The sequence below is a fragment of the Hyaena hyaena genome, unplaced genomic scaffold (genome assembly GCF_003009895.1).
Source record: "Hyaena hyaena isolate Hyena2069 unplaced genomic scaffold, ASM300989v1 scaffold_2, whole genome shotgun sequence".
Taxonomy (NCBI): Eukaryota; Metazoa; Chordata; class Mammalia; order Carnivora; family Hyaenidae; genus Hyaena; species Hyaena hyaena.
In genome coordinates, this window is record NW_024080634.1 from 103,309 (window position 1) to 129,500 (window position 26,192).

The 26,192-nt window shown below is 37.3% G+C and overlaps 2 protein-coding genes across 2 annotated transcripts; one reads left to right on the forward strand and one right to left on the reverse strand.

Moving 5' to 3' along the window:
• Nucleotides 1-878: 878 nt before the first annotated feature.
• Nucleotides 879-1,394, reverse strand: LOC120230265 (keratin-associated protein 13-1-like). Its single transcript, XM_039229812.1, has one exon. It carries the CDS (start codon nt 1,383-1,385, stop codon nt 879-881), a length of 507 nt encoding a protein of 168 aa, XP_039085743.1. The 5' UTR covers nt 1,386-1,394.
• Nucleotides 1,395-4,958: 3,564 nt separating this feature from the next.
• On the forward strand, nt 4,959-5,411 carry LOC120229268 (keratin-associated protein 15-1). Its single transcript, XM_039228138.1, has one exon. It carries the CDS (start codon nt 4,959-4,961, stop codon nt 5,409-5,411), a length of 453 nt encoding a protein of 150 aa, XP_039084069.1.
• Nucleotides 5,412-26,192: the final 20,781 nt, after the last annotated feature.

Here is a 26,192-nt window from a genome sequence, read left to right on the forward strand (position 1 = left end):
ATATCCTCTACAATTTATGATTATTTTATATAAAAACACTGAAATTTCTAACTCCATACAGAACAAAAGACCACATTTGTTTGTTTGTGATCTTAAAAATATATGTCTAGCTTTTATCATATGAAAGTATGGAGTAGACATTAAAGGTGAAATAATTTCTTTCAAACAAAAAGACAGTTGATGATTTTACTTTTAAAAAAAAATGTTCATTTATTAATTTTGAGAGAGAAAGAAAGCATGCGAGGAGAGGGTCAGAGAGAGAGAAAGGGAAAGAGAACCCCAAGCAGGCTCTGCACTGTCAGTGTAGAGCCCAACATGGAGCTTGATCTCACACTCTGTGAGATCATGATCCAAGCTGAAATCATGAGCCTGATGCTTAATCAACTGAGCCATCCAGGTGCCCTGTTGACTTTACTTTTTAAAATAAAAAATTTTTAAATGGTAAATACAAATATCAGAAATATATAGTTAGATGTTTAAAAGTAGTTTTGAAGACAGAGTAAACAAATAATATGAAATCTTACATGTGAATGTCATATAACATATTTTTATTTAAACATATCTTTCCATTTTGTAAAATTTGAAACAAATGTACTAGAAGAAATAAATAAATGGTGTTAAGAAACATTAAGAAAGGAACATGCTTCAATATTACATGTCTATATCACTACAAGAAACCTGTTTCAACATCTTCCTTCAATGAATGTATTTTCCAATTACTGGAATTGGAATTATTTCTAGTCCATAGTAGGTAACAGTACAAGTCAAATTTATAAGCTAATTGATAGGACAAGAGATCAATAGATAGTATAGATCTTGATATAGTAGGTATTACATTAAATTTCTAGACATAGGAGGTATTATGTTCAAACATAAGATTAGTAGAAGCTGGATCCACAGGTTGGTTGGTAAAAAGCAGGCTGGCAACTTCTAGAAGAGAAGGAGATCGGACGATAAAAGCTCGATCTACAACTCAGGGATGAAAAAGCATTGGGACCACAGCCCATTGACTGGAAACCACTGGATCCAAAGCCCAGAGAGGGAAAGCCATAACCAAAAGATTGAAAGCCATTGGATCCAAAGCCCAGAGACCCAGAGTACATCGTCTGGCAGGGACTGTAAAACATGGAGGTCCCTGGTCGGTAGCAGGACACGTGGCAGGGGCTGGACACCAGGTAGGACTTCCGGCAGCTGGTGGGCTCGCAGCAGGTGTCCTGGAAGCCGCTGTAGAGGGAGGAGCCCAGCTGGCAGGTGCTGGGAGAGCGGAGATCAGTGCTGTAGACCAGGTTGTTGGGGGAGAGAGAGACACAAGAAGATCCTGGGTAGCGCAGGAACCCCCCAAGGGACTGAGAGGAGAAGTTTCCAGAGCAGCAGTTGTAGGACATGGTGACAGGAGATGTGCTTTACAGAAAGAAGATTCTGAGTTTGAATGTCACTTCTTGGACTGGGGCATTTATATACCCTTATCATTGGGTGTGTCATTAGCCTGACACATAAAAACAGGTTACCTTCTGCTTTTAATTGAATTGAAAAGATCATCATAATCAAACGCGTGTAGTTTGTGGTTTTACAACTGGAAAGTGCAGTCATGTTTGTGGATTGGAGTTCAGTAATAGTGTTGCATCTTCAAAGCTATTAGTCATCTTCTCTACCAAGGGTCACCCAGCAGATCACTCAGAGAACTGCTTTAGAGGTAGACAGTGCCTGGGATGAGGAAAGCTGGCTTAATTAAAAATAATTGATACCCCTTTCACAATCTGTCTCAAATCGTTACCATCTGGATAGCAAAGTTGCTAACTAACTGATCTATTCATAGTCATTTCTTTTAAACAAAAACATACATTGATTGTTGCCAAGCAAGTTTGCTTAATGAATAGTGTCATCAGGAAGCAGCAATGGTAATATGCAAGATGTATGAGGGTTTTTTAAAACTCAGATCTCAATTTGAACGGCTTCGGTGAAATATTAACTGAGATTTCCTTATTCCCCACGTTTTTGCTTAAAGTGTATGCAGACTAATAAGGGTCAATCTTGAGGGCCTCTGGGTGGCTCAGTTGGTTGAGCATCAGACTCTTAATTTCGGCTCAGGTCATGATCTCACAGTTAATAGGCTGGAGCCCTGTGTTGGGCTCTGTGCTGACAGAATAAAGCCTGCTTGGAATTTCTTCTCTCTCTCTCTTTCTGTCTCTCTGCCCCTCCCCTACTTGCTCTCTCTCTCTCTCTAAATAAACTTAAATATATATATATAATATATATAGAGAGAGAGGGAATAAATAAATTTAAAAATATATATATTTAGAGGTAAATATATAAATACTTATTTATATATTAAATATTATTTTTTATAAATATTAATATTAATATATTAAATATTGAAAAAACTTAAATATATATATATAGAGAGAGGGGGCAATCTTAGTTTTTCTTTCTTATGTGTTTGTATGTGTGTGTGTGTGTGTTCACTGGGGTATAAGTTAAATATTATAAGTTGCTTTATGCTATTTTGGAATGTTAGAGGTAATTCATCTAAGATGCTGAAAAAGCATTAAAAAAAAAATAAGCCATGGCAAAAATGCCCAATGTATTTCTCTCTCTAATCAGAGGCAATGTTTATCATTAAAAAAAGAGAAACAAAACTCCCCAGACTCTGGAAAACGTTCTTGTTCTAAAGAAAGTTTATAAGGTAATTGCCTTGAAGTATTGGACCAAAGGAGCCATCTTAAGAAGATTCTTCCTCGCCCCAAAAAGCAACATACATCACTTTGACTTAAATGGTTTTCGGGTGTTTCTGACAAGTATTACAAAATTTCTAAAATAATGGTCATATATTTTCTTCTTCTATGACTTGTATTCCAGCTCTGTGTAGTAAGGTAATGAAGATTGATACCTTAAGGAAGTGGAGAGATTGAGAAAGTTTATCTTCCTGTGGCTTCTGTGCTGGTTGATTTGTTCATTTCACAGTAGAGCATTCCCCTTCAACTCCTGAACAAAAGTGTTGGAGCACAAAACCCTCCATTTTGTTGAGATAAGAATATTCTTCCACAGAAACAGCTTATATAAGAGCAGATGACATTGAAATAAGCAAGCAAATTCAATTTAGGTGAGTTGAATATATGGATGTTTTGGTGTTTCATATTTTTGTTTTTATTAGAGAGAGAGAGAGGTCGTGATTGGGGGAAAGGGGCACATGGAGAGAGAGAATCAGCATAGCCCCTGCCACAAGGCTCGATCCCACAACCCTGGGATCATGACCTGAGCTGAAATCAGGAGTTGGACGCTCAACTGACTGAGCCACCCAGGAGCTCTAATGTTCAATATTTTATACACAAATAAAACAGGAAGGTTTGGAACATAGTAGAATGGTTTCTGCTATTCATAATTAAGAAGCCTATATAATAAGAATTGTTTATTTTAGAGAGGACAAACTATGTTAGGTAATAAATGAAACATGCTTGAAAACCAATTTGTTTACTGAAAAGTTCAGGCCCACAAAGTCGACAATTTGGAAGGGAGTTTAGCAATTATCTCCATTCCTCTACCAGCTTGGAATACCATTGGCAGCATCCTAATAAGATATTCCCAGTGCCCTCGAGATGGAAGTCTCATTACTTACAAAAGTGGCCTGTTTTAGATTTTTAGCTGAATCTTCCCTTAAATCTTCTACGTAGTAATCTTAATTCTTTCTAGAATGAGTCTCAGTTCATTTCATTGCACAACATATCAGTTTTAGAATATGGGCATCCTAGGTCGTTTGCCGATTCCGTAGGTTGTTAAGCCGATTCCTGCACCCATGCACTACTCTACCTGCACTTATCAATGATGAACTTGGCAGGAGAATTTAGAAAGATACTAATGGTACTAGTCTCTCGGTGGAATATATATGCCACTTGGTACATGTGTCACATCAAAGGCATTCGTTCTTAATTTCACATTATCATCTGTTCTGATTTCCCCCACTCCATTTCAACTTATAAAAGTCATTTGTAACGATGAATTCTTCAAAGGTTTGATGTTTCTTTGAAGTCTACATAAGGAAGACACTTTTCTAATTTTTTAATTTCCTTTACCTTCTATGGAAAAGTTTCCACCCTATGAGAGGAAACTGAGACTAAAAGGCCCATTTTTTAACGTGTAGTGCTTACTCTTTTGTTCCTGATCACATCAACGCCACCAAATAATAACTTAAACATTACAGAGATGAAGAGTTTTTGGTAATTGATAGATGACTTTAACAGGAAGCAAGTCAACTTCAGGGCAAGGATTCCTTGACTTCAGTATTTTTACAATGTAATCTTCAAAGTACTCCTTCAAATATTGGACCCTTCATTTTTAAATTAAATACTTAGACACACAAAAGCAGCCTGGGTACTTGTGTTGTAAGAACACCAAAATCCAAATGTGTCGGTACTCATTTAGCTTTTCTATCGATTAGGAATGCTTAGGGGTTATTTCTTATAAGGTCCACAAGATTTGGGAGAGAAAACAGAATATGGATTTTTTTTTCTGTTCTCAGTTGGGTTCCTAAAATTAGAACAAAATAAATATCTCCTCCAGACTACAAAGTAATTTTCTGAGAACTTGAAACATGGCAAAATTCTCACTGTGTTACCCATTTGATACAATATCTTGAGGGATAGGATGAAGAAAAAACCAATCTTGTAGGATACCATACAATTACATTAATCTACCCAAGCTAGATGAATGAGAGAGGTGACATTTTTACCTCATGAACAATTGCTTTGAAAAACCAATGAAATTCTTTCATTTAAATGTCTGTGTTCATAAAAAAGGGCTTTGATGGTTAATGTATTTCATTTTGACGGGAGCCTAATTAAGCCTTCTTAGTAAAATAGGCACATGCTACTAACCCATTGCTTGGGTATATAAGCGTCCAGTAGAAGGTCACAATCACACTCACCACACCTCTCTGCAACTCAGCTGAACCCAGAACTCCCAACATGCATGACAACGGCAGCTCTTCAAACTTCTCCTCCTGCTTTCCTGGGGGTTATCTGGGGTACCCAGTTTCCACCTATGACTCTTTCTACTCCAGAAATGTAGTCAACCCTCCCAGCATCTGCCAGCTGGGCTCCCCTCTCTTTGCTGGCTGCCAGGAGACCTGCTGCGAGCCCACCAGCAGATGGACGTACTGTACTGGGCCCAGATCCTACCAGACATCCTGCTTCCGTCCAAAGAATTCCATCTTCTTCAGTCCCTGCCAAACAAATTATACTGGATCTCTGGGATGTGGAAACATTGGCCTTGGGGCTTTTGGTTGTGGAAGCACTGGTTTCCAGTCTCTGGGCTGTGGGTCCAGCTTCTGTCATCCCACTTACTTTTCTTCCAGGAATTGCCACTCAACTTGTTACCAACCAGCCTTTAGCTCTCGCTTTTGGGGGTCAACTTACTGAATACCCCCCATTATCTCATGGTTATGTCTGTACCTTAGAAAACTTTAACATGCAGCCTGTCCAATATCTGTAATCACTGACCATCTCCTTTGGCAGGACTTGCCGTCACAGTCCTCCCAGAAGGATGTGATTCACTGTGGACAAAGTGACCTCTTTTGTTAAATCAGACATATGAGACACGTCTTGAATTTTCATTCTTATGTCAATGCCCAGAATCCCTTCTGTTACTTTCTTTCTAAGATTTTCCTCTTATTTTCTCTTAGGATTCTTTCACTTAAATTTCAAATAGAATTGGTCATTTAAAATAAACATTTTTTGGGGCGCCTGGGTGGCTTAGTCGGTTAAGCGTCTTGACTTTTGCTTAGGTCATGATCTCGCGGTTCGTGGGTTCGAGCCCCGCGTCGGGCTCTGTGCTGACTGCCAGCTCAGAGCCCGGAGCCTGTTTCAGAGTCTGTGACTCCCTCTCTCTCTGACTCTCCCCTGCTCACGCTGTCTCTCTCTCTCTCTCCTAGAAATAAATAAAACATTTAAAAAATTAAAAAAATAAAATAAACATTTTTTTCTACCATGAATTATGACATTCTATTTTTTTATTTATATGGTACATGTATTGAATGCATCCCAAACCTTCAACTGTCTTCATTAAGTAGGCACCTTTTTGTTTTGTTTTATTCTCTTTGTTTCATATGTTTTATTAATAAGTTACTCAATAAAAATCAAGGAATTTAAAGAATAATTCAAATATTTGACATATATTGCATGTTAAAGGATTTATGCTCCCTCATAGGTGAATTTGTTCATCTAATTGCTTTAGAAAATGTTTTTAGTTAAACTTTCACTGAAAAAGGATTTATTGATTTCTGATTATAGACCAGCTGTTGTGCTGAAGAAAGGCATAAATTCCATGCCTCCATGAAGTTCATACACATACAATTCTAACTCACCATCATGTAGCATGTACAATAATGGGGACAAAAATTAAGTTTCAATAGTAATAAAGAAGAACAGCAATTTCAAAAAACATGAGGAAATCACATAAAACTCATTACTGACAATCCAAAAAGTAAGTTATCACTCAACATAAAAAAAAAAAAAAAGTCTTGGGACGTCTGGGTGGTTCAGTCAGTTAAGCATCTGACTTTGGCTCAGGCCATGATCTCACAGTTCATGGGTTCAGCCCCTGCATCAGGCTCTTTGCTGACAGCTGGGAGCCTGGTGCCTGCTTCGGATTCTGTGCCTTGTTCTCTCTCTGCTCCTCCCCCACTCACTCTCTGTCTCTCTGTCAAAAATAAAAATAACATTAAAATTTTTTTAAAAAAATAAATCTTGCTGCTGATACAATATGTTAGTTGTAGTCCTTTGATAAATAGCTGCCAAATAGAGTTTTCCCTAAAAGAGATGTATTGGTGGGGCACCTGGGTGGCTCAGTTGGTTAAGCATCTGACTCTTGGTTTCAGCTCAAGTCATGACCTCATAATTTATGAGATGGAATCCCAGGTCAGGCTCTGTGCTGACAGCATGGAGTCGGCTTAGGATCCTCTCTCTCCCTCTTTCATTGCCCCTACACCCCCTCTTAAAATAAACCAATAAACATTTTAAAAAATTAACCACCACAGTTCCATTTTCTTGAAAATATGGGCTGACATATCTATTTCATAAAATATATAGTTTAAATTAGTGCACAAGACTTTAAGCAAGGGTAAATTAAATTACTTGTAAGGAATCTTCCTCTCATTTTATGAAATTTATAGTTTTTAAAGACCATTTTCTCAGATTCTTATGCCTGATTTGTAAGAGTGGTTTCTAGCAGTTTCATGATTGCTCACTGGAACACTGAAACCTCTTAATACACATCTATGTGTGTTCATGAGAATAATTTCTTTTCTGCTAATGATCACCCCACACTCTCCAGCAGAGGACTTCTAAGAACACAACTCGGGTCTAGCTGTGCACGTGAAATGTATTAGGGCAGAGGGCAATGTTCAGAGAATTTTTTTTCCAAGATAATTTTTTTAAAAATGTTTAACATTTATTTATTATTGAGAAACAGAGAGAGAGCATGAGCAGGGGAGGGGCAGAGAAAAGGGGAAGACACAGAATCCAAAGCAGGGTTGAGGCTCTGAGCTGTCAGCACAGAGCCCAATGCAGGGCTTGAACTCACAGACTGTGAGATCATGACCTGAGCCAAAGTTGGACGCTTAACCGACTGAGCCACCCAGGAGACCCCCAAGATAAGTTTTAATCTATATTCCCATCTTTGCTATTTCTCATCCTCATATTTCTCATGTTTGCTTCGTTCATTTATTTTGTCATGCCCTATCCCCTTTTTACCATGCCCTTCTTTTATCATTCTCTACCTTTCTGCCATGTTTCCTGCACTTCAACCAAGCATTTACTCTCTTCATGGTTTCCATGGCTCTTGGCACTATTCAGATTTGGGCTGGATCTTTCTTTGTTAGGATAGAGCTGTCTCATGCATTATAGGATGCTTAGCAGCATCCCTGGCCTCTTCCACCAGATGCCAGCAGAACTGCCGCCCCCCCAGCCTCCCCACACACACCCTACTTCCCTTGTGGCAATCCCATATGTCTCTAGACATTGCCAATTGTCCTTTGGAGGCAAAATTATTCTTTGTTTAGAGCCCTGATTTAAATGGGTATTTGGGAAATGAGCTGCCTGGGATAGTTCTTAACTGTCACCTCTGGACCTATCTCCCAACTGGGATGGAGATAGGACAGTGAAAACGCAATATTGTATTAACTCCCTACATGAATAAAGTATTAAAGTACTGAAAAAAATGCATGGATATTCCATAAATCTAAAATAATGTTGAGCTACTCTCTTGGTAAATATTATTTCACTATTCCACACAAATGTAGTAAGTTGTGATGATGTTTATAATTTCAATGATTGGTTCAGCTGCAATTGGAAGGGAAAAAATGGCATTTTTTGTGACAAACTTCTCAGTTCCAGAACATCTAAGTTGTCTGTTAGGCTCACACCCATTTTTTGATCATCCTAGACCTAGAAGAAATAGCAAGACTTAGATTATCTTCTCACCATATTTCAGGTAATTAAGACCAATTGAGACCAATTTCTGGTTTATGGACTCTGCTTTAATATCTTTGGGTATTCTGAGAGCATTCTTCAATTCGTCTGACCCATTTTGTGTACTCCACAAAAACAAAAACAAAAAACCACCTTCAACTCTTCAGTATCTACCAGCAATGATGGAGCTGATCATAAGCTACATTTCTTCATTTTGAAGCTTTGAAGCTGATACCACGGGCTTTACTCTCTAAGTATCTCAACACCTCATTTCAATTCATCATGTGAGAACTTTACTGACTGTGAACTTCTTCAGCTGTGTCTACCAAATATTTCATGCTAACAAGCATCTGCTTAAAGGGATTCATATTTCAAATACAAGAAAACAAGTTCATTACATAAATATTTATTTGTCCCTGCTACAAGCCAGGGTTTACGCTAGTTCCTGGAGGATGCAAGTTTAAGCAACAATGTAATGGAATTGACACACAGCTATCAACAACATTAGGATATAACTTTAGTTAGACTGGAATAATCTCATGAGAAAAGAAGTGAAGATCAGAGGACTTTTTCCAGAAAAATGTAAAGCTCAGGTTGGGACTTAGAGGATAATGCATTTGGACAGGAAGAACAAAGGCACAGAAAAGGAAACAGGAGACGTTCAGTGTACAAAGCACTTGTTTGAGGAAGGACAAAGACCGTCTCTTTCCTTTTGCATGCAGGAAGGAACTTGAACCAGAAAGATAATTTGGCCGTAAACATCATGCTAACAAATTTATGTTATGTTACATAAGGAACTGGAGAACAGTGGAGATTTCTGAGTAGAAATTTTAGAATTTCATTCTGTCACCTAAATTTAATATGCTTTTTGGGGACATAACTTAAAAAGAGAACTTTCCTTTGATTGTTTTAGAAAATATTTCATTTGCTTAAGATTTACAGTTCACTTTTTTCTTTTCTCATGTTTTGTTATTGGAATCCTTCTGGCCAGAAAGGCATTGGTATTATTTTGTGGTTGGGGCTATATCCTACTTTCCAACTCTTGCTGGCTTGTCTGAGAGGAGGCCCTCAAGACAGGGATGTTGTCTTCCACATCATTTGTTACTTTCAGAGTATCGTTTAATGAAATGTTAACAATTGATTCATCAATATACCTAAAAATAAAAATTAGTTACAAAACTTGAAATCGTTAGTCTATTCACTTTTGTTATTGCTAAAAGCAGTTGTCAAAATTTTGTGGGCTTTTCTTTTTAATAATACATGTTATAGCAATATATTCTTATAATCCATAAAGCAATACAAAGCTTTGGGTTGGGTATTTGGTTTTGCTTGTTTGTTTCTTTGCTTGTTTGTCTATTTGTAAGACACCTGAGGTACAGAGAAGCGTATTTGTCCAAAATCACACAGTTTATAATATAAACTCAGTTCTACCTTTATAAAGCATATAACCCACTACGAGGAGTAAAGATAAATAAGAGAGTGCTCATTCTGAGAATGGTGAACTGTCACAATCTTCTAGGTAATAAGGTAGTATATATTTTATTTATTAATATTAAATTAGCATTTGACATCAAAGAAATGATGTCAAAACTGAGCATTATTTTTTCAAAAATCTTGAATAAGGGAGCATTTAGTTATTAGGGATCTGTGCCATTAGCAAATTGCATATCTACAAATTTATTCTCTGTAAAAGGCAAATGGATGCTAAAACATTTTTAAATGGATGTGGCAGGACATATGATAAAGTATGTAAGAATTTTTATTTGAGGGGTGCCTTGGTGGCTCAGGCAGTTAAGGGTCCAACTTTGGCTCAGGTCATGATCTCATGGTTTGTGGGATCGAGCCCCGTGTTGGACTCTGTGCTGACAGTTCAGAGCCTGGAGCCTGCTTTGGATTCTGTGTCTTCCTATCTCTCTGCCCCTCCCCCGCTTGTTCGTTGTCTCTCTCTCAAAAATAAATAAATGTTAGAGGCACCTGGGCGGCTCAGTCGGTTGGGCGTCCGACTTCGGCTCAGGTCATGATCTCGTGGTTTGTGGGTTCGAGCCCCGCGTCGGGCTCTGTGCTGACAGCTCAGAGCCTGGAACCTGTTTCAGATTCTGTGTCTTCCTCTCTCTCTGACCCTCCCTTGCTCATGCTGTCTCTCTCTCTCTCTCTCAGAAATATATTAAAGCCATTAAAAATAAATAAATAAATGAATGAATAAATAAATAAACGTTAAAAAATTGTTTAAGATTGTTTATTTGAGTGAGTGGAGCATAAATGAAGGAATGATAATTAAAAAAAAAGAAATAGTCTGGAGACATAAATAATATTGCATACAATTGAAGAGAAGTCCCACCTAGGTTTATATCTCTGCACAAAGACAGGAGCATTCATACAGAAGACGTAAGTAAAAAGCAGGCTTTCTTGCAGAAGAGACACTGCATTCTCAATAAACCCATTTGGTTACCACATTCTCATAACTACTAAATTAGAGATTTCTAACTATTATGATATTGACTTAAGTAATTGGATTTTACATAATTGTACAGGGAACACAAAAAGAACCAGCAAGAAAATTAAGAATAAGGAACATTTTAATTTTGCTCTTTCATATGTCATGCTCAGAATATTTTTGCTGCATATTGAAACAAAGTAATGGAAGTCTATACTGATAAATCTAAATTTCTCAAGCTCATAGTACCAGGCTGCTGTGAAGCTGTGGTCAATTAATTCTAAATTCATTCAGTTTCCTTAAAATATGCCAATTTTGTACAGTCTATTTAAAATTTTTTTAATGTTTTATTTATTTCTGAGAGAGAGAGAGAGAGAGAGAGATCAGGGGAGGGTCAGAGAGAGAGGAAGACACAGAATCCGAAGCAGGGTCCAGGCTCTGAGATGGCAGTCAGCATAGAGCCCAACACAGGGCTTGAACCCATGAACCGTGAGATCACGACCAGAGCCGAAGTCGGATGCTTAACCAACTGAGCCACCCAGGTGTCCCATGTACAGAGTCTATTATAAGAAATTAGTATTTATTTAGTTTGTCCGCTGTTCACTTCAATCCTCAAAGACACCACCCTGTATTTCAATAGTTATATAATATAACTATTCAGTATTTATTTATATTTTTATTCTACTGCATATACAACCATTTTTAAATTACTTTTTAAATTTAATTTATTTTTTAATTGACATCCAAGTTAGTTAGCATAGAGTGCAACAATGATTTCAAGAGTAGGTTCTTTAATGCCCCTCACCCATTTAGCCCATTCCCCCTCTCACAACCCCTCCAGTAACCCTCTGTTTGTTCTCCATACTTAAGAGTCTCTTATGTTTTGTCCCCCTCCCTGATTTTATATTATTTTTGCTTTCCTTACATTCATCAGTTTTGTATCTTAAAGTCCTCATATGAGTGAAGTCATATACAACCGCTTTATGTTTACAACCATGTTGTATTTGAATATACACAATGGACTCTATTAAGAATAAAACTTGACTTGAGCTCTACTAAGAAGAAAACTGTTTTCATTTTTTAAAATGTTTTCTAAAACCAATAAGACTAAGTAACCAAAGAGAGTGAAAGAGATAAAGAGACAGACAGAAGCAGAGAGTATTTATTGAAAGGCTCAGATCCTGAGTATCCTATGAGCTGGGATGTGGTAGAAAGATGACTTAAGATCCCATTTCTTAGTTTCCACACATTCTTGAGAAATCTGCTAAACTGTTTTTCTTCCATTTTTTAAATGTTTTTATTTCTTTTTGCTAGAGAAAGAGAGAGAGCACGCTTGCACATGTGGGAAGGGAGAGGAGGGGGAGGGCTAGACAAAGGAGTAGGGGCAGAGAAAGAGGGAGACCAAGAATCCCAATCTGCACTGTCAGCACAGAGCCCTGTGTGGGCTCATGAACCATGAGATCATGACCTCAGCTGAAAGTTGGACACTTACCCAAATGACCTTGGTTTTTTTTTTCCTTTTAAACTTAGTTATCAAGGATGATTTTTTCTGGCATACCAGCTGGTGAGCTTTGGTGACTTACATCTATTTTAGCTTCATTTTCTTCATTCTAACCATTGGATTAAATTATCTATTTGGCAGGGGCGCCTGAGTGGCTCAGTCGGTTAAATGACCAACTTCAGTTCGGGTCAGGATCTCACGGTGTGTGAGTTTGAGCCCTGCATCGGGATCTGTGCTGACAGCTCAGAGACTGCAGCTGGTTGTGGATTCTGTGTCTCCCTTTCTTTCTGCTCTTCCCCCACTCATGCTCTCTCTCTCTCTCCCTCTCTCTCTCTCAAAAATGAATAAACATTAAAAAAATTATCTATTTGGCAGGATTAGTCAAGGGACTTAAAGAAGAGATTATGTGGGGCTCAGTGGGTTAGACATCTGACTTCAGCTTAGATCATGATTCTATGGTTTGTGGGTTTGATCCCGCAGTCGGCTCTAGGCTGACAGCTAGGAGCCTTGAGCCTGCTTCAGATTCTGTGTCTCCCTCTCTTTCTGCCCCTCCCCTGTTCATGCTCTGTGTCTCAAAAATAAATAAATGTTAAAATAATGTTTTAAAAAACAAAGACAAAAAAACAACACTTGTTAACTGATGGAAGACAGTTGATAAATGTTCAATTCTTCCTGCTATTGTTTTATGAGGTTTAATTTACAGGTCCTAAAACATGGAGATGTCATCCGTGGATAGTTAACAAGCATTTACTGAATGCCAACTGTGTGGCAGTCACTGCACTGCCCTTGGGTCTACAGAGATGAGAAGACAGTTCTTATCCTTAAACAAAATGCAGGGCAGTTTAAAAAAAATAAACTAGTAGAAACAGAATCCCTGTGTTTATTTAAGTGCATTAGAAATAATACGTTCTATTTTGCTAAAGAAGAAAATAGTTTTCAAATGCTGTACAATTCAAATGGACCCTTTGCATAGGGATTTTATTATTCTTCCCTCTGTGTATGTGAGTCTTTAAAACTGTATCCAGAACAGCTCTTCATGCTTAAGGTCCACACCACCCCTGACACAGCAGGCCTCACGATGCAGTTGGGGCAATGGGCGCAAGGGAAGATTCTCATAGAGCACAGGCTTTCGAATTTGTGTGATCCTGTCCCACAGTGAGAAACAGATTTTACTTCACAACCTATGCGTTTCTCTCTCTTACTCTTCTTTCAAAAACCAAACTTTCAGAAAAAAAAAAACAAGTGTATAAGGTGACTCTAACATTCTCCATCGTCTCTCATCCCCTCTCAGCCTGTTCTGTTCTATTATTTCTCATTAAAAGAAGTACTGATCACCATCGATAAATAGATTTTGTGACCCACTAATGATACAAGACTCACATATTGGAAGCTTTTGCAATTGAGATTATCCACATGGGAGTTATTAAAGCAGCTAATTCCATGTCTTCCTGGTTGAAATTAGCTCAAAAAAAATTATATTCCTTTATATAATAGCCCACTGTCTCTCCCCTAGTATGTGAAACAAAATTCCAATTAACCCATGGTTCAAGCACAGGTCACTAGATGGCCACTGAAGAAATTTTAGATTGCTGGACACTTCTTTAAGATAAAATTGCAAACCTTGAACTGAGAGATAGTTGAGGAGAAAATCAGGGTCTCTACCCTTAAAGGGATAAATAACAATTAGAAAAGTATATTGATGCAAGTTTAAGTAAATGTTTTAAAAAATAACCCACTTATATCTCTGCTCAGTAGTGATCCAAGAAAGATATTAATTGAGTAAGTATTCAACCTCGAATTCTTTCAAGTAATACTCAACAAAGTTTAACGTTTATATAGTGTTTTACAGTGTATATGGACTTTAACACATACACATTATCTTATGAGCACCACCTATTGTATATTATAGAAGGTATTTACTACTTTCACAAAGATATTGCATTATAATTTCCTCATAATAGGAACCTTGCAGGTTACTAATACCCATGACTAGAAGACTTCTCAAAAGAAAGCCAGGCCATTGACTGAGAATTCCTGAAAATTCAGTGGCACATCCTGGATGCTTTGGAATACGTCACAGATGACCAGTTTCTCCACATGGTGGGATATCACAGGCTTTCATAACTTAATGGTGGAACTCAGGGGATCCTATGCTGAGATGGTAGAACCTACTCTGATAATCTCAAGATCCGTTCTTTGCCAAGGATGAGAGGAGGAGAAAGTCTTGGATGGAAATACTGGGAGCCAGTGGCATCACAGAAAGAATCATGGCAGTCACTGCAGAACTGGAAACTATCTTGAAAGGTACCAGAAAGACAAGAGATAAAGTGGCTAGGATTGGAAGACTGCAGGAGAGAAGCTAAAGAGAGCCCCTGTGGCCCTGACTGAGCTTCCAGAATAACAGATGATAGTGACTCTGATGAATTTGTTTATACAAAGTGTTTTTAGGGACACCTGACTGGCTCAGTTGGTTGAACATGACTTCAGCTCAGGTCATGATCTCAGGGTTCCTGGGTTTGAGCCCTACATCTGGATCTGTGCTGATGGGTTAGAACCTGTAGTCTGCTTCAGATTCTGTGTCTCCCTCTCTCTCTCTGCCCACACCCCCCACCCCCGCTCACTCTCTGCTCTCTCTTTCTCAAAAATAAATAAACATTTTTAAAAATTAAAAAATTAAGAAAAACAAAGTAATCTGAGATAGAGTCTAATACCTGTTATTCTCACCAATAAAGGGCTATTAGCATGTGTGACATCTAAATATAATGATTTGGATGAATCTATCACATGAAATTGCTGACAGGAATATGTTCCATGAATTAATATTTAGTGTAATTTCCTGCAGGTTGGTGGTAAGAAAACCTATTTATATGTTATAAATCTTATAAAATATTTTTGGAAATCTTTTATCTTTTTAAAGAAATTGTTCAACATAATTTTAGCTATTAATATACAAACACTGAATTAGAGTCCATGTCTAACCAGAGTTAACTGGAGGTCTAAAAAGTAGGCCTTTAAAAATACTCTGATAATATAGCTTTATGAGATGAAAAACTATAATTTAAACTAGCTGCCACCCACCTTCCTTGAAAACTTTTATTTATTTTTTTAAATTTTTAAATGTTTTATTTTTATTTCTGAGAGAGAGAGAGCATGAGCGGGGTGGGGGCGTCAGAGAAAGAGGGAGACACAGAATCCGAAATAGGCTCCAGGCTCTGAGCTGTCAGCACAGAGCCCGACGTGGGGCTCAAACCCACAAACCACGAGATCATGACTTGAGCTGAAGTCAGATGCTCAACCAACTGAGCCACCCAGGCGCCCCCACCTTGAAAACTTTTAAAGAATATCACATCTATCAAAGGAATTGTGAGAAACCAAAATAATTAAAAGTCAATACCCCCCACCATGAAGATACTTGGAATCGAATAAAGGAAATAAGATGCAAGTAGAACCCTAGAGCAGGTGTATCAGAAAGGATTTCCACATCAGTGAGCCTGTCAGTCAACACCCTTTGACCTGTTGTATCAGTCAAGTGTTAGGTACAGAGTGCTGGGTAAACGAGACAGATGGCTATATACCCACAAGTGGGATTGCTAGATCACATATTGGTCCTATATTTAATTTTTTAAGGAACCGCCATACTGTTTTTCATAGTTCCTGTACCAGTTTACATCCCCAGCCATGCTGTACAAGGCTTCTCTTTTTCCCATAGTTTCATCAAACTTATTATCTGTTGTATTTGTTTATTTGATCTTCCTTCCTTCCTTCCTTCCTTCCTTCCTTCCTTCCTTCCTTCCTTCCTTCCTTCTTTTCTTTCTTTCTTTCTTTCTTTCTTTCTTTCTTTCTTTCGAGAGACAGACAGAGAGGGAGAGTGCACACCCTCACACAAGCAGGGAAAGGGCAGAGAGAGGGTGAAAAAGAGAATCCCATGCAAGCTATGCACTCTCAGGACAGAGCCCCCATGCAGGGCTTGATCTCATGAACCAGGAGATCATGACCTGAACTGAAACCTAGAATTGCATGCAGGTGCCCCTATTATCTGTTGGCTTTTTGATAGAAGTCACCATAACAGTGTGAGGTGCTATCTCATTGTGGTTTTGCTTGCCTGTCATTTCCTGATGATGAGCTATGTTGAGCACCTTTTCATATACCAGTTGGCTCTTTGTATATATTCTTCAGGAGAAAATGCCACTTATATCCTTAGTAAAACTCTAGTTACTATTTAAAGAATTTGAATGAATAAATGAAACAATGAGTCAGCCAAGAAAGCCAAAGCCACTATGGTTGATTTATCTAAAATATTGATAACGGAAAAGAACAAATTATTGCAGCCATTTTTCTTTTCTTGGTCATCTACAGCCTCATTTGGACTTAGTTTTACAGAAAATTCTAGGTGAAAGACTACAATATGCATAAGTAATCTGTAGAAATCCATCATTTCAGGAACATAAAACTGCAATCAAAGGATGTCCTATCTTTGAAGAATCAGAGGTTGTATTCCATAACCTGAAGCCTGTATCTCCAGCTCCCTTTCATCCATTTTGCCCAGCTTCCAACCCCCTTCATTCTGGCAACCATCAGCTTGTCCTCCGTATATACAGGTCTCATTCTGCTTTTTGATTGTTTACTTATTCATTTGTTTTGTTTTTAAGTTCCAGGTATGAGTGAAATCGTATGCTATTTGTCTTTATCAGTCTGGATTTATTTCACTTCACATAGTATCCTGTGGGTCCATCTGTGTTGTCACAAATTGGAAGATTTCATCCTTTTTTGAGGTGGCATAAGATTCGTGTGTGTGTGTGTGTGTGTGTGTGTGTGTGTGTGTGTGTACCACATCTTCCTTATCCTGCATTCATTTATTCAGTCAGTTATTCAGTCATTCAGTTATTGAGAACCCTTGCATCCCAATGACTGCTCTATTCATCTATCAGTGGACACTTAGGTTACTCCCATATCTTGGCTATTGTAAATAATGCTGCAATAAACATAGGGTGCATATATCTTTCCAAATTAATGTTTTCATTTTCTTTGGATACTTACCTAGTAGCGGTGTTTCTGAATCATACAGTGTTTCTATTTTTAATTTTTGAGGACCTGCTGTACTGTGTTCCATAGTGGTTGTACCAATTTACATTTCCATCTTAAACATATCAAAATGACCAAAGTCAAAAAGACAAGAAACAACAAGTGTTGACAAGGTTGTGGAGAAAAAGGAACCCTCAAGAACTACACTAGTTTTAATCTAATACATTGGGAAGTCACTTCCTCTGCCAAAGGACCTTCCTCTAATTCTTTAAGAAAGACGGAGACACTGGTTTTAAATGACCAGATTCCTGAGTCATTGTCAGTAGCCATAGATGTAGCCAGAATATCCTACCTCATACTCCAGAAAATAATTGGAAAGAAAAAGCCATCGTTGTTGAAAATTCCAAGAACTTTCACAGTAAAATCCATCAACTCGTAACAAGAATAACAGCAGCGAAGTGGTGTAGAGTGGGGTACGTAGATCTATGGGGACAGAGAATAAGTCAACAAAAACTGATGGTGTCTGCTTGCTCTGGTCCCTTTCCCTGCCTTCATTCTAGTTCAACAGTCCAGCCCAATTGTTTGCCTCTGTGGCTCTTTATCTACCCATAAACTCTATATTTGATGTTTGCTCATTTTTAATGTATGCTCATTCTTTAATATGCATATATATACATATATGTCTGTTTAATTTTATTAAATAAATTTAATTTATTATTAACACATTTTATTATAATTCTATTATAAATTTATTTAATATTATTAAAATAAATATATATATTTACTTAATATATATAATAAAATATATTTACTTATTTGAGAGCTAGCAGGGGAGAGTGGCAGAGGGAGAGCGGGAGAATCTCAAGCAGGCTCTGCACTGAGCGTGGACATAGAGCTAGATCCCATGATCCTGGACTCATGAGCTGAGACAAAATCAAGAGTAGGACGCTCAACTGACTGAACCACCACGTGCCCTGTGTCTGCTCACTCTTTCCTGGACACCACCACGCCCACTCTGCTGAAGCGCTAGGTGAGTGGCCACTGATGCCATGCTAATCATCCAACTCAGTACTTTCTTCTCCTTCCCTAAACTTACCTGCTCTTTCTGAACTGCATGCCATGGGGCCATTTTATTACTTTCAACTTAAAACTCTCTTGAACTTTGAACTTTCTGCGAGAATGTTTATCTAATGCTGCACTACCATGGATTTCCTTCCATCCATCCCACCATAGGCCCCATTTCCTTGTATCCAGTCCTCAGATGTGGGCATCCATCTTGGAAGAGCACCAAGCTCTTATTTATGCTCCATAACCCCTCCAAGGATGAGTGCATCTATTTTCATATTTTTCACTATCAATTTTGCAGATAATTTTAAAATATGAATTTGAAATTGTAACTATTCTTCTAAGAAAGTCCTGAATGGCAACTAATCCCAAGCCTCCCTTACTGTACAAATCAACCATCAATATTTCCAGTGTAGCTTGTTAAAATTTGACCTCATGGTTATATCTCCTCGCTACTTTTAAAATAAACCATTATTTCAATAACCATGACTCAACATCTTGGTATTGGTTTGATTTTTATCTTTCTCTTAACCGTCATGACCAATAAGATTAGCCTGTACCTCTAGAATGTTCCACATTGCTGCTGTTTCTTTCCACTTCTACACTCCTATTCTACTGTCTTGTGAGGCCTTTGTGACCTCCTGTGAGGTAATATTGCAACAAATTTCCTGTGTCTAATTTCTTTTCACATAAACCTAGTCTCTGCATAGGATAAAACAATTGGATTGATAAAACAGAATTGAATAATAAAACAGAGTTGCCTTCTTCTAAACAGTTCAGATAATATCATTTCTCCCCTTAAAGACATTCAGTGGTTTGCTGATGAGAATAACAATGGTAAATATTTATTGACAACTATGTGCTGGGACATAGGATTCCTACTTTACCTCCGAAGCCCAAAAACTGGGGGCCAAACTGGACCTGCATTCATTTATTCAGTCAGCTATTCAGTCATTCAATTATTGAGAACTCCTGAATGTCAATGACTGCTCTGTGTTTTGTTCAACTGATGTATATTGATTGCCCATATTTCTCCTTCTTTTTTTAACCTGAACAAGCTTCAAGACTGTAAAATAGAGAGGTTAAAAGACAACTTGCTACTCCATTTTTTTTTAAATCTTGTAAGGCACATCCTGACCTCAACAGGACAACAGCATACTGAAGGAAACCTACAGACATTTCCTGGGGTTAGGGTCTCTACTTTGCTGCAGTTCATCACTTCCTTTGAAACTGACCACTATTGTGATTAGAATTTTTCAGTGAGCTTGCACAACTTTCTATCTTAAAGTTCAAAAGGTGATGAAATAGTTCATGAACACTGGTCTCCATTAAAAGTAAAAAAAATATTCTGAGAGGGCTCTATGTTTAAAAATAAAATACAAAAGATCACGTATCCTTGTGAAAGAAGACTATTTCAACATATTGAATACACTAAGTGTGTCTGTGTGAAAACATAACAAATGCAACCCGGTAGTGCAATTGCTGGATCCTAGGGTAGTTCTATTTTTAACTTTTTGAGGAAATGTCATACTGTTTTCCAGAGTCACTGCACCATTTTGAATTCCCACCAACAATGCAGGAGGGTTCCTCTTTCCCTACATTCTCTCTAATACCTGGTATTTCCTGTGTTGTTAAGTTTAGCCATTCTGACAAGTGTGAGGCAACATCTCGTCATAGTTTTGATTTGTATTTCCCATGATAAGTGATTTTGAGCATCTTTTCATGTGTGTATGCAAAAGATACAAAAATACAGATTTGAAGAGGTACACGTACCCCAATATTTAGAGCAGCACTGTTAACAATAGCCAAACTATGGAGAGAGCCTAAATGTCCATCAATTGATGAATGGCTAAAGATGTGGTATATATATACAATGGAGTATTACTCAGCCATGATAAAGAATGAAATATTACTGTTTGCAATGATATAGATGGAGCTAGAATGTATTATGCTAAGCAAAATAAGTCAGTCAGAGAAAGAAAAATACCATATGATTCCACTCATATGTGGAATTTGAGAAACAAAACAGATAAATATATGGGAGGTGGGATAAAAGAGAAAGAGGTAAACAAACCATAAGAAATCCTTAAGGACAGAGAACAAATTGAAAGTTGATGGAAGCCGGTAAGTGGGAGATGGGCTAGATGGGGGATGGGTATGAATAGGAGGGCACCTATTGTGATGAGCACTGGGTGTTGCATGTAAGTGATGAATCACTGAATTCGACTCCTGAAACCAATATTCCTTGTATGGTAACTAACTAGAATTTAAATAAAAACTTGAAAAGAAAAGAAAACAAAACAAAACAAAAAAACAAATACAAGAGTAAGATAGTGTTTGAAATGCAAATGTCCTGAATCCTTTCATATGGCTCTCTCATACTCATTTACATAAAGTGCTGGGCTCTTAACTGCTGTATGCCTACAGAGTCTGGTCTTTGCATGAAGTATCTTACCTAATTCTCACAACTCTTTGTGGTAGGTACCCCAAATCAGAGAAAATCAATAACATGCCCAAGGACACATGCCCAAGGACACATGCCTAGTAACTTTTGAAGCCAGGACTTAGGTCTGTCTGCTTTTCATTCAGCACTGTTCTTTCACAGAGTCTTCCATATGGTCCCAAGCTGCTTTTGCAGATTCATGTCTTAACACACTCCAAGTTGTTCATTAATGTCCTATTAGCAACATTATATGCCTTTGCTTTTTTTGGGATATTGCTCTGTTTTTATATGTTGAAATGCTGGACTTTTAGCCTATTCACACTTTCACCCTCTCTGAGGAGTCCCTCTGCTTGATAAGATGGTACCTACCATTTTTCTCTGGTATCATGACCACTGATGCATGTTTATTTCCTACCGTTTGAGTTTCATCTTCATTAAAAATCAAATACAACATCCGGCCCAGTTATTTATTTTTATTTTATTTATTTTTAATTTTTTAATGTTTATTTCAGAGAGAGAGAGAGGGAGAGAGAGTGAGTGGGTGGGGGAAGGGGACACAGAGAGAGAGGAAGACACAGAATCTGAAACAGGCTCCAGGCCCTAAGCTGTCAGCACAGAGCCTGATGCGGGGCTCGAACTCCCGAACCTGTGAGATAATGACCTGAGCCGAAGTCAGATCTTAATCAACTGAGTCACCCAAGTGCTCCATTTTTTCTCTTTTTTTTCCTGGCCCAGTTTTTTAATCATATACTAGATAATCCATTAATATTTATTGCATTGTACTTATAATTAAAAAGGCTTCCCAGTCAAACAATGTTTTAAACACTGATCTCTACAATATTACTCTCCTTTCCAACTTCATAATTCTTAACAAGTATGAAAATACTCTGACATAGTAATCATCTTCCTTGCCACCTTCTACTTATTTAAAAGATAGTGGATGATGTTCTGGTGAGGCTGGGATTGACATCACATTGGAGTACCTATTTAGTTTGTAACAGACGTTCCCTAAAATGTGAAGTATTGCATAAGGAAATAAATATTAAAACTTCATGTGTAAGCATCACTAGTTCAGCATTGATAATGGGGTCAAAAAGGACTTAGGCCTTTATCCAATTCTCTCACCCTTTCACTAAAGGAATAGGGATATGGTACACTCACTGCGATAGCTTTCTGAAAAGCTCAACAATTGGCTTTCCCTTATGAAAACCATGTTGCTAAGCAACACTTGTGCATTGGTATATTTCTATCCAAAGCCTTCTATCATGGGAACAGTCCGGGATTTTTTCACTTGTAATTATCACAGCCTCTTGAGAAATAAACCACAATCCAGCCACTAAGCTTTGCTTTGTAGTTTGCATTGAATTTAACAGGAGATGAGCGTTCCACCTGACCTCTGAAAACAGAGGTCATGGCCAGCAGAGACATTTCCAGAGTGCAAATGGAGTATGATTGATGACATGCCTCAGAAACTACGTCAGTTACTGCTCTCCATTATGTTCCCTAATTCTGATCTGTGTGAGGTACTTGCCTTACAAAGGCTGTGCTCTGCATAGCACACAGGAAATCATGTTTTCTGGTATTGAGGTATAACCTCTGTTTCCTTCAGGTTCAAGTGTTAAAAAACATCAACTGGCTGACAAAGCTTTCCCTCTAGAATATTGGTGTCCAACACACTAAAACTGAAAATTTTCTTCAAGAAAGTATAAGTTTTTGTATTCACTTTTATATTTGCCATGTGTCCTGAAATTGTAATAAACTATATATATTATAACATATAGAAACCATACATAATAATTATATACAATGTATATAAGTTTGTATATATATAGCTTATGTAGATAAACTCTATATATTTCAATAAATTTTATATATATACATATAGTTTGAAACTCTACACTTTTTAAAAACTACAAAGAAAGGACTTTCGCTAATGAATAATTTTTATTTAAGAGCCATTAAGCAACATTCTAGGGCATTTTTCTTACCCTAATCTGGCATAGATTTTTAACGAGAATTGTTGTAAGTAAAGTCCAAAAGATTCTCCGGAAGCTGGCATTGGAGTACAACCACCCAAAGGAGAAGTTACGGAAAACTAGGTCATGTTCATCTTAATTTGCACCAGTTTCTACCTCAACAGAAATGTCAGGCTTCATAGAACAAAGAATTCGGACTTAGAAATAAAGAATTGAAAGTTCGAAAAGTTTTGTTCCGATCTTAAAATGACTCTACCTTGGCCTATAAATGATACTTAAAGTAGAAACTCCCAGCCTGCATCAGGTCTTTGGGCTCCATAGTAGTATCAGAAAAGGCAAGGGGACGTCTTAAAAAATATCAATATAATCAGTGAGGTGAGGAGGGACGTAAAGAGTGAATGAAAGATCTCGGAAAACTATTTAGAAATCTCAAAGCTGGCAAGTAAATAAATAAATTAAATAAATACAACAAAAAAGAGGGAATAATTGTAATACGCCCCCTGGTGTACAAAGGCACCACTGCAGTTATTTTGTCTTCCTCAACTGAAAAGGACGCTACAAACGTCCTATCAAGGATTTCTACAGAATCTTGAATTGTGAGAAAATCATACAGATTCTACACGCAGGTTCGTGATTTTTAAAATTTTTAAATGTTTTCTTTATTACCCTATCTAATGAGCATGTCATTTACATTACCTCTGCTGTTCAAATCATCTGCTGCCTAGTAATGTCCAATCAGCTTTATTTAGCATAGAGAAGTTAGACTTCAGTGTTAATCAATATTTTAAAATAGGAAAATGTTCTGTGAAGAGAGATTCCCTCCTTTTTCAGAACTTTCCATCCTTCTGGGTTATCCTTTTAAATTTCCTCCTTCCAAACCCCTAGCCTATCTCCCATGAAATGTCTTGTTTTCCTGGAGCACTTTTGCAAAATGCTTATCTTTCCTAAAAGGTATCAGAAAGGGTTTAAGATATCATATATTCCATGGTGAAAGGGGGAAGGACAAGAGGAGAATGAGGAAAGATTGGCATCAACTACTCTTCCTTCACCATGTCCTATTAGACTGAGTCCCATTTTTGTGGTCTTAGCCTAGAGAATTGTCTTCTATTAAAGTAATCTTTCTGTCCATTCTCTATTTAGGTTTATTCAAAATCCCTATACAAAGTATTATTGATATCTACTCCAATTTATGTAAAATTTGGGATGGTAAAACAGAATTCCATGGAGAGAAGTTTATAGTTGGCTTCTGGTAGAGTCTCTTTGATTTTACCTAGATTCGTTCCAATCAAAAACTTGTGATCTTAAGCAAGACCCATTTTTTTTCTCTTTATTTTTATTCTGGTTTCTAAAACTCTATTACATTTTACTAGTTTATGATCAATCTAAATTGACCAATGATGACTAAAATCCATCTACTATCTCTCATAGTTGTCCACACTGAAAGTTTATTTCAATATCACTACCCACCTGTGCTCTCTAATGATAGCAGGGTGTAGTTAAAAGAACAAACATGGGATTTTGGATCCAAATTCAAATCCTAGATTTATCACGTACTAGCTGTGTAGTCTTGAGTAAGTCACTTAAACTCACTGATTCAATGTCTTTATCCTTGCATTTGAGGATTATAATGTTTCCAGAGTTTATGTAAGGTATTCAAAGTTCCTGGTTTAAATTAGGTAATGAATAAGTGATGGCTACACTATTTTGGTATATTATATATCTATTATTATGCATACAAATTCTGAGGTTCTTAATATCTTTAATGTTAGCTAATCTCATTCCTCTTCTCTGCAACCACACCTTTCTCATTAATTTTCTTGTATAAGGTCAGTGCTTTCTAAAGCCACCCATGCAAACTTTAATGCATTTCTTTAGAAATAGAAGTAACAATATTTGCACTCCCATGTTCACTGAGCATTATTCACAATAGCCAAGACACACAGACAAACTACATGTTCATCAACAGACAGATGGATTTACAATGTGGTACACACAGGCAATGGAACATTATTCAGCCTTAGAGAGGAAGTACTGTCATTTGTGACAACATGAATGAACCTGGAAGACATTTTGCTAAGTGAAATCAACCAGATACAGGAGGAAAATACCACTTGATACACTTATGTGAAGACTCTAGCACAGTAAATATCATAGAAGCAAAGAGAGAATGGTCATTGCCAGGGATTATAGAAAGCGGGGAATGAGGAGGTATTAGTCAAAGGGTACAAAGTTGTGGCTTTGCACTGTGATAATCCTTGAGATCTACTATATGTCATAATGCCTATAGATCACAATGCTGTACTGTCCCACTTAAAAATTTGCTAACAACAGGGTAGATCCTATGCTAAGGGCTTTCATGACCATCATCATCATCATTATCATCATCATCTTCATCATTAAGAGGATGAGAGGAAGGTTTTGGAGGTTGTGGATATGTTGACAGAATAGATTGGGGTGCGGTTTCATAGATATGTTACCTCCAAACTTATCTAATTGTGTATACCATATATATAAAGCTTTCTGTATATCAGTCATACCTCAGTAGAGTACGTTTTGAAAAAAAAGAAAAAGAAAGAAGTAACAAAGGAGGGAAGAATTGCACAAAGTAAGGACAGACAGATATATATAACATTCTTCTTAGGTCTAGAAATGTACGCAAATTTTCAAGTGTCAGTCATGGTACCTAGCAGTTTCAGAAGAACATCACTTGTATAAGCAGGAGTTTATTAAACTTACCAGAAGCCGGTTTTTAATCACTAGATGAAAGATAAATGTAGTGATTAATTCCTGGGGAGCAATCAAATATATACGAGAAACCAACACACTCCTTCCGACTATGATATGATTCCCAACCTTTGTATAACAAAACTAAAAGCAATTTACCAAAACATTTCTGTCTTCTCCGCACTTCTCATTTTGATTTCTGAAGACCCATTTCTCTTCCTTCAGAAGCTCTAAAAAAAGACATAGAAGGGGTTGTATCTAAAATTATGTCTTCATAATTTCAGTGACACCAGCTGAAGAACACTCAAGCCGAAACAATCAACTTTAGTACTTTATCAACTCATGTAAAAAGTACTTTTTTTTTCCTGCTTAGCTTAGAGTCTCAAAAAAATTGCAGCCATCCAAAATACTTCTAATATTGATTCAGGTGAAGATTAATACAAATTTCCCAGTTAAGTAGTCTGCAAGAGATGGCCCTCACATAAAGGGAGTTCAAAATCAAATATAAACATACTTATGTATGCATTCAAATGCAAACACATAATTGATATTTACCAAAAGAGACAGT

Excerpts from the sequence above, each read along its gene's own strand:
- LOC120230265 (XM_039229812.1), bottom strand. The coding sequence starts at position 1,385 with ATGTCCTACAACTGCTGCTCTGGAAACTTCTCCTCTCAGTCCCTTGGG.
- LOC120229268 (XM_039228138.1), top strand. The coding sequence starts at position 4,959 with ATGCATGACAACGGCAGCTCTTCAAACTTCTCCTCCTGCTTTCCTGGG.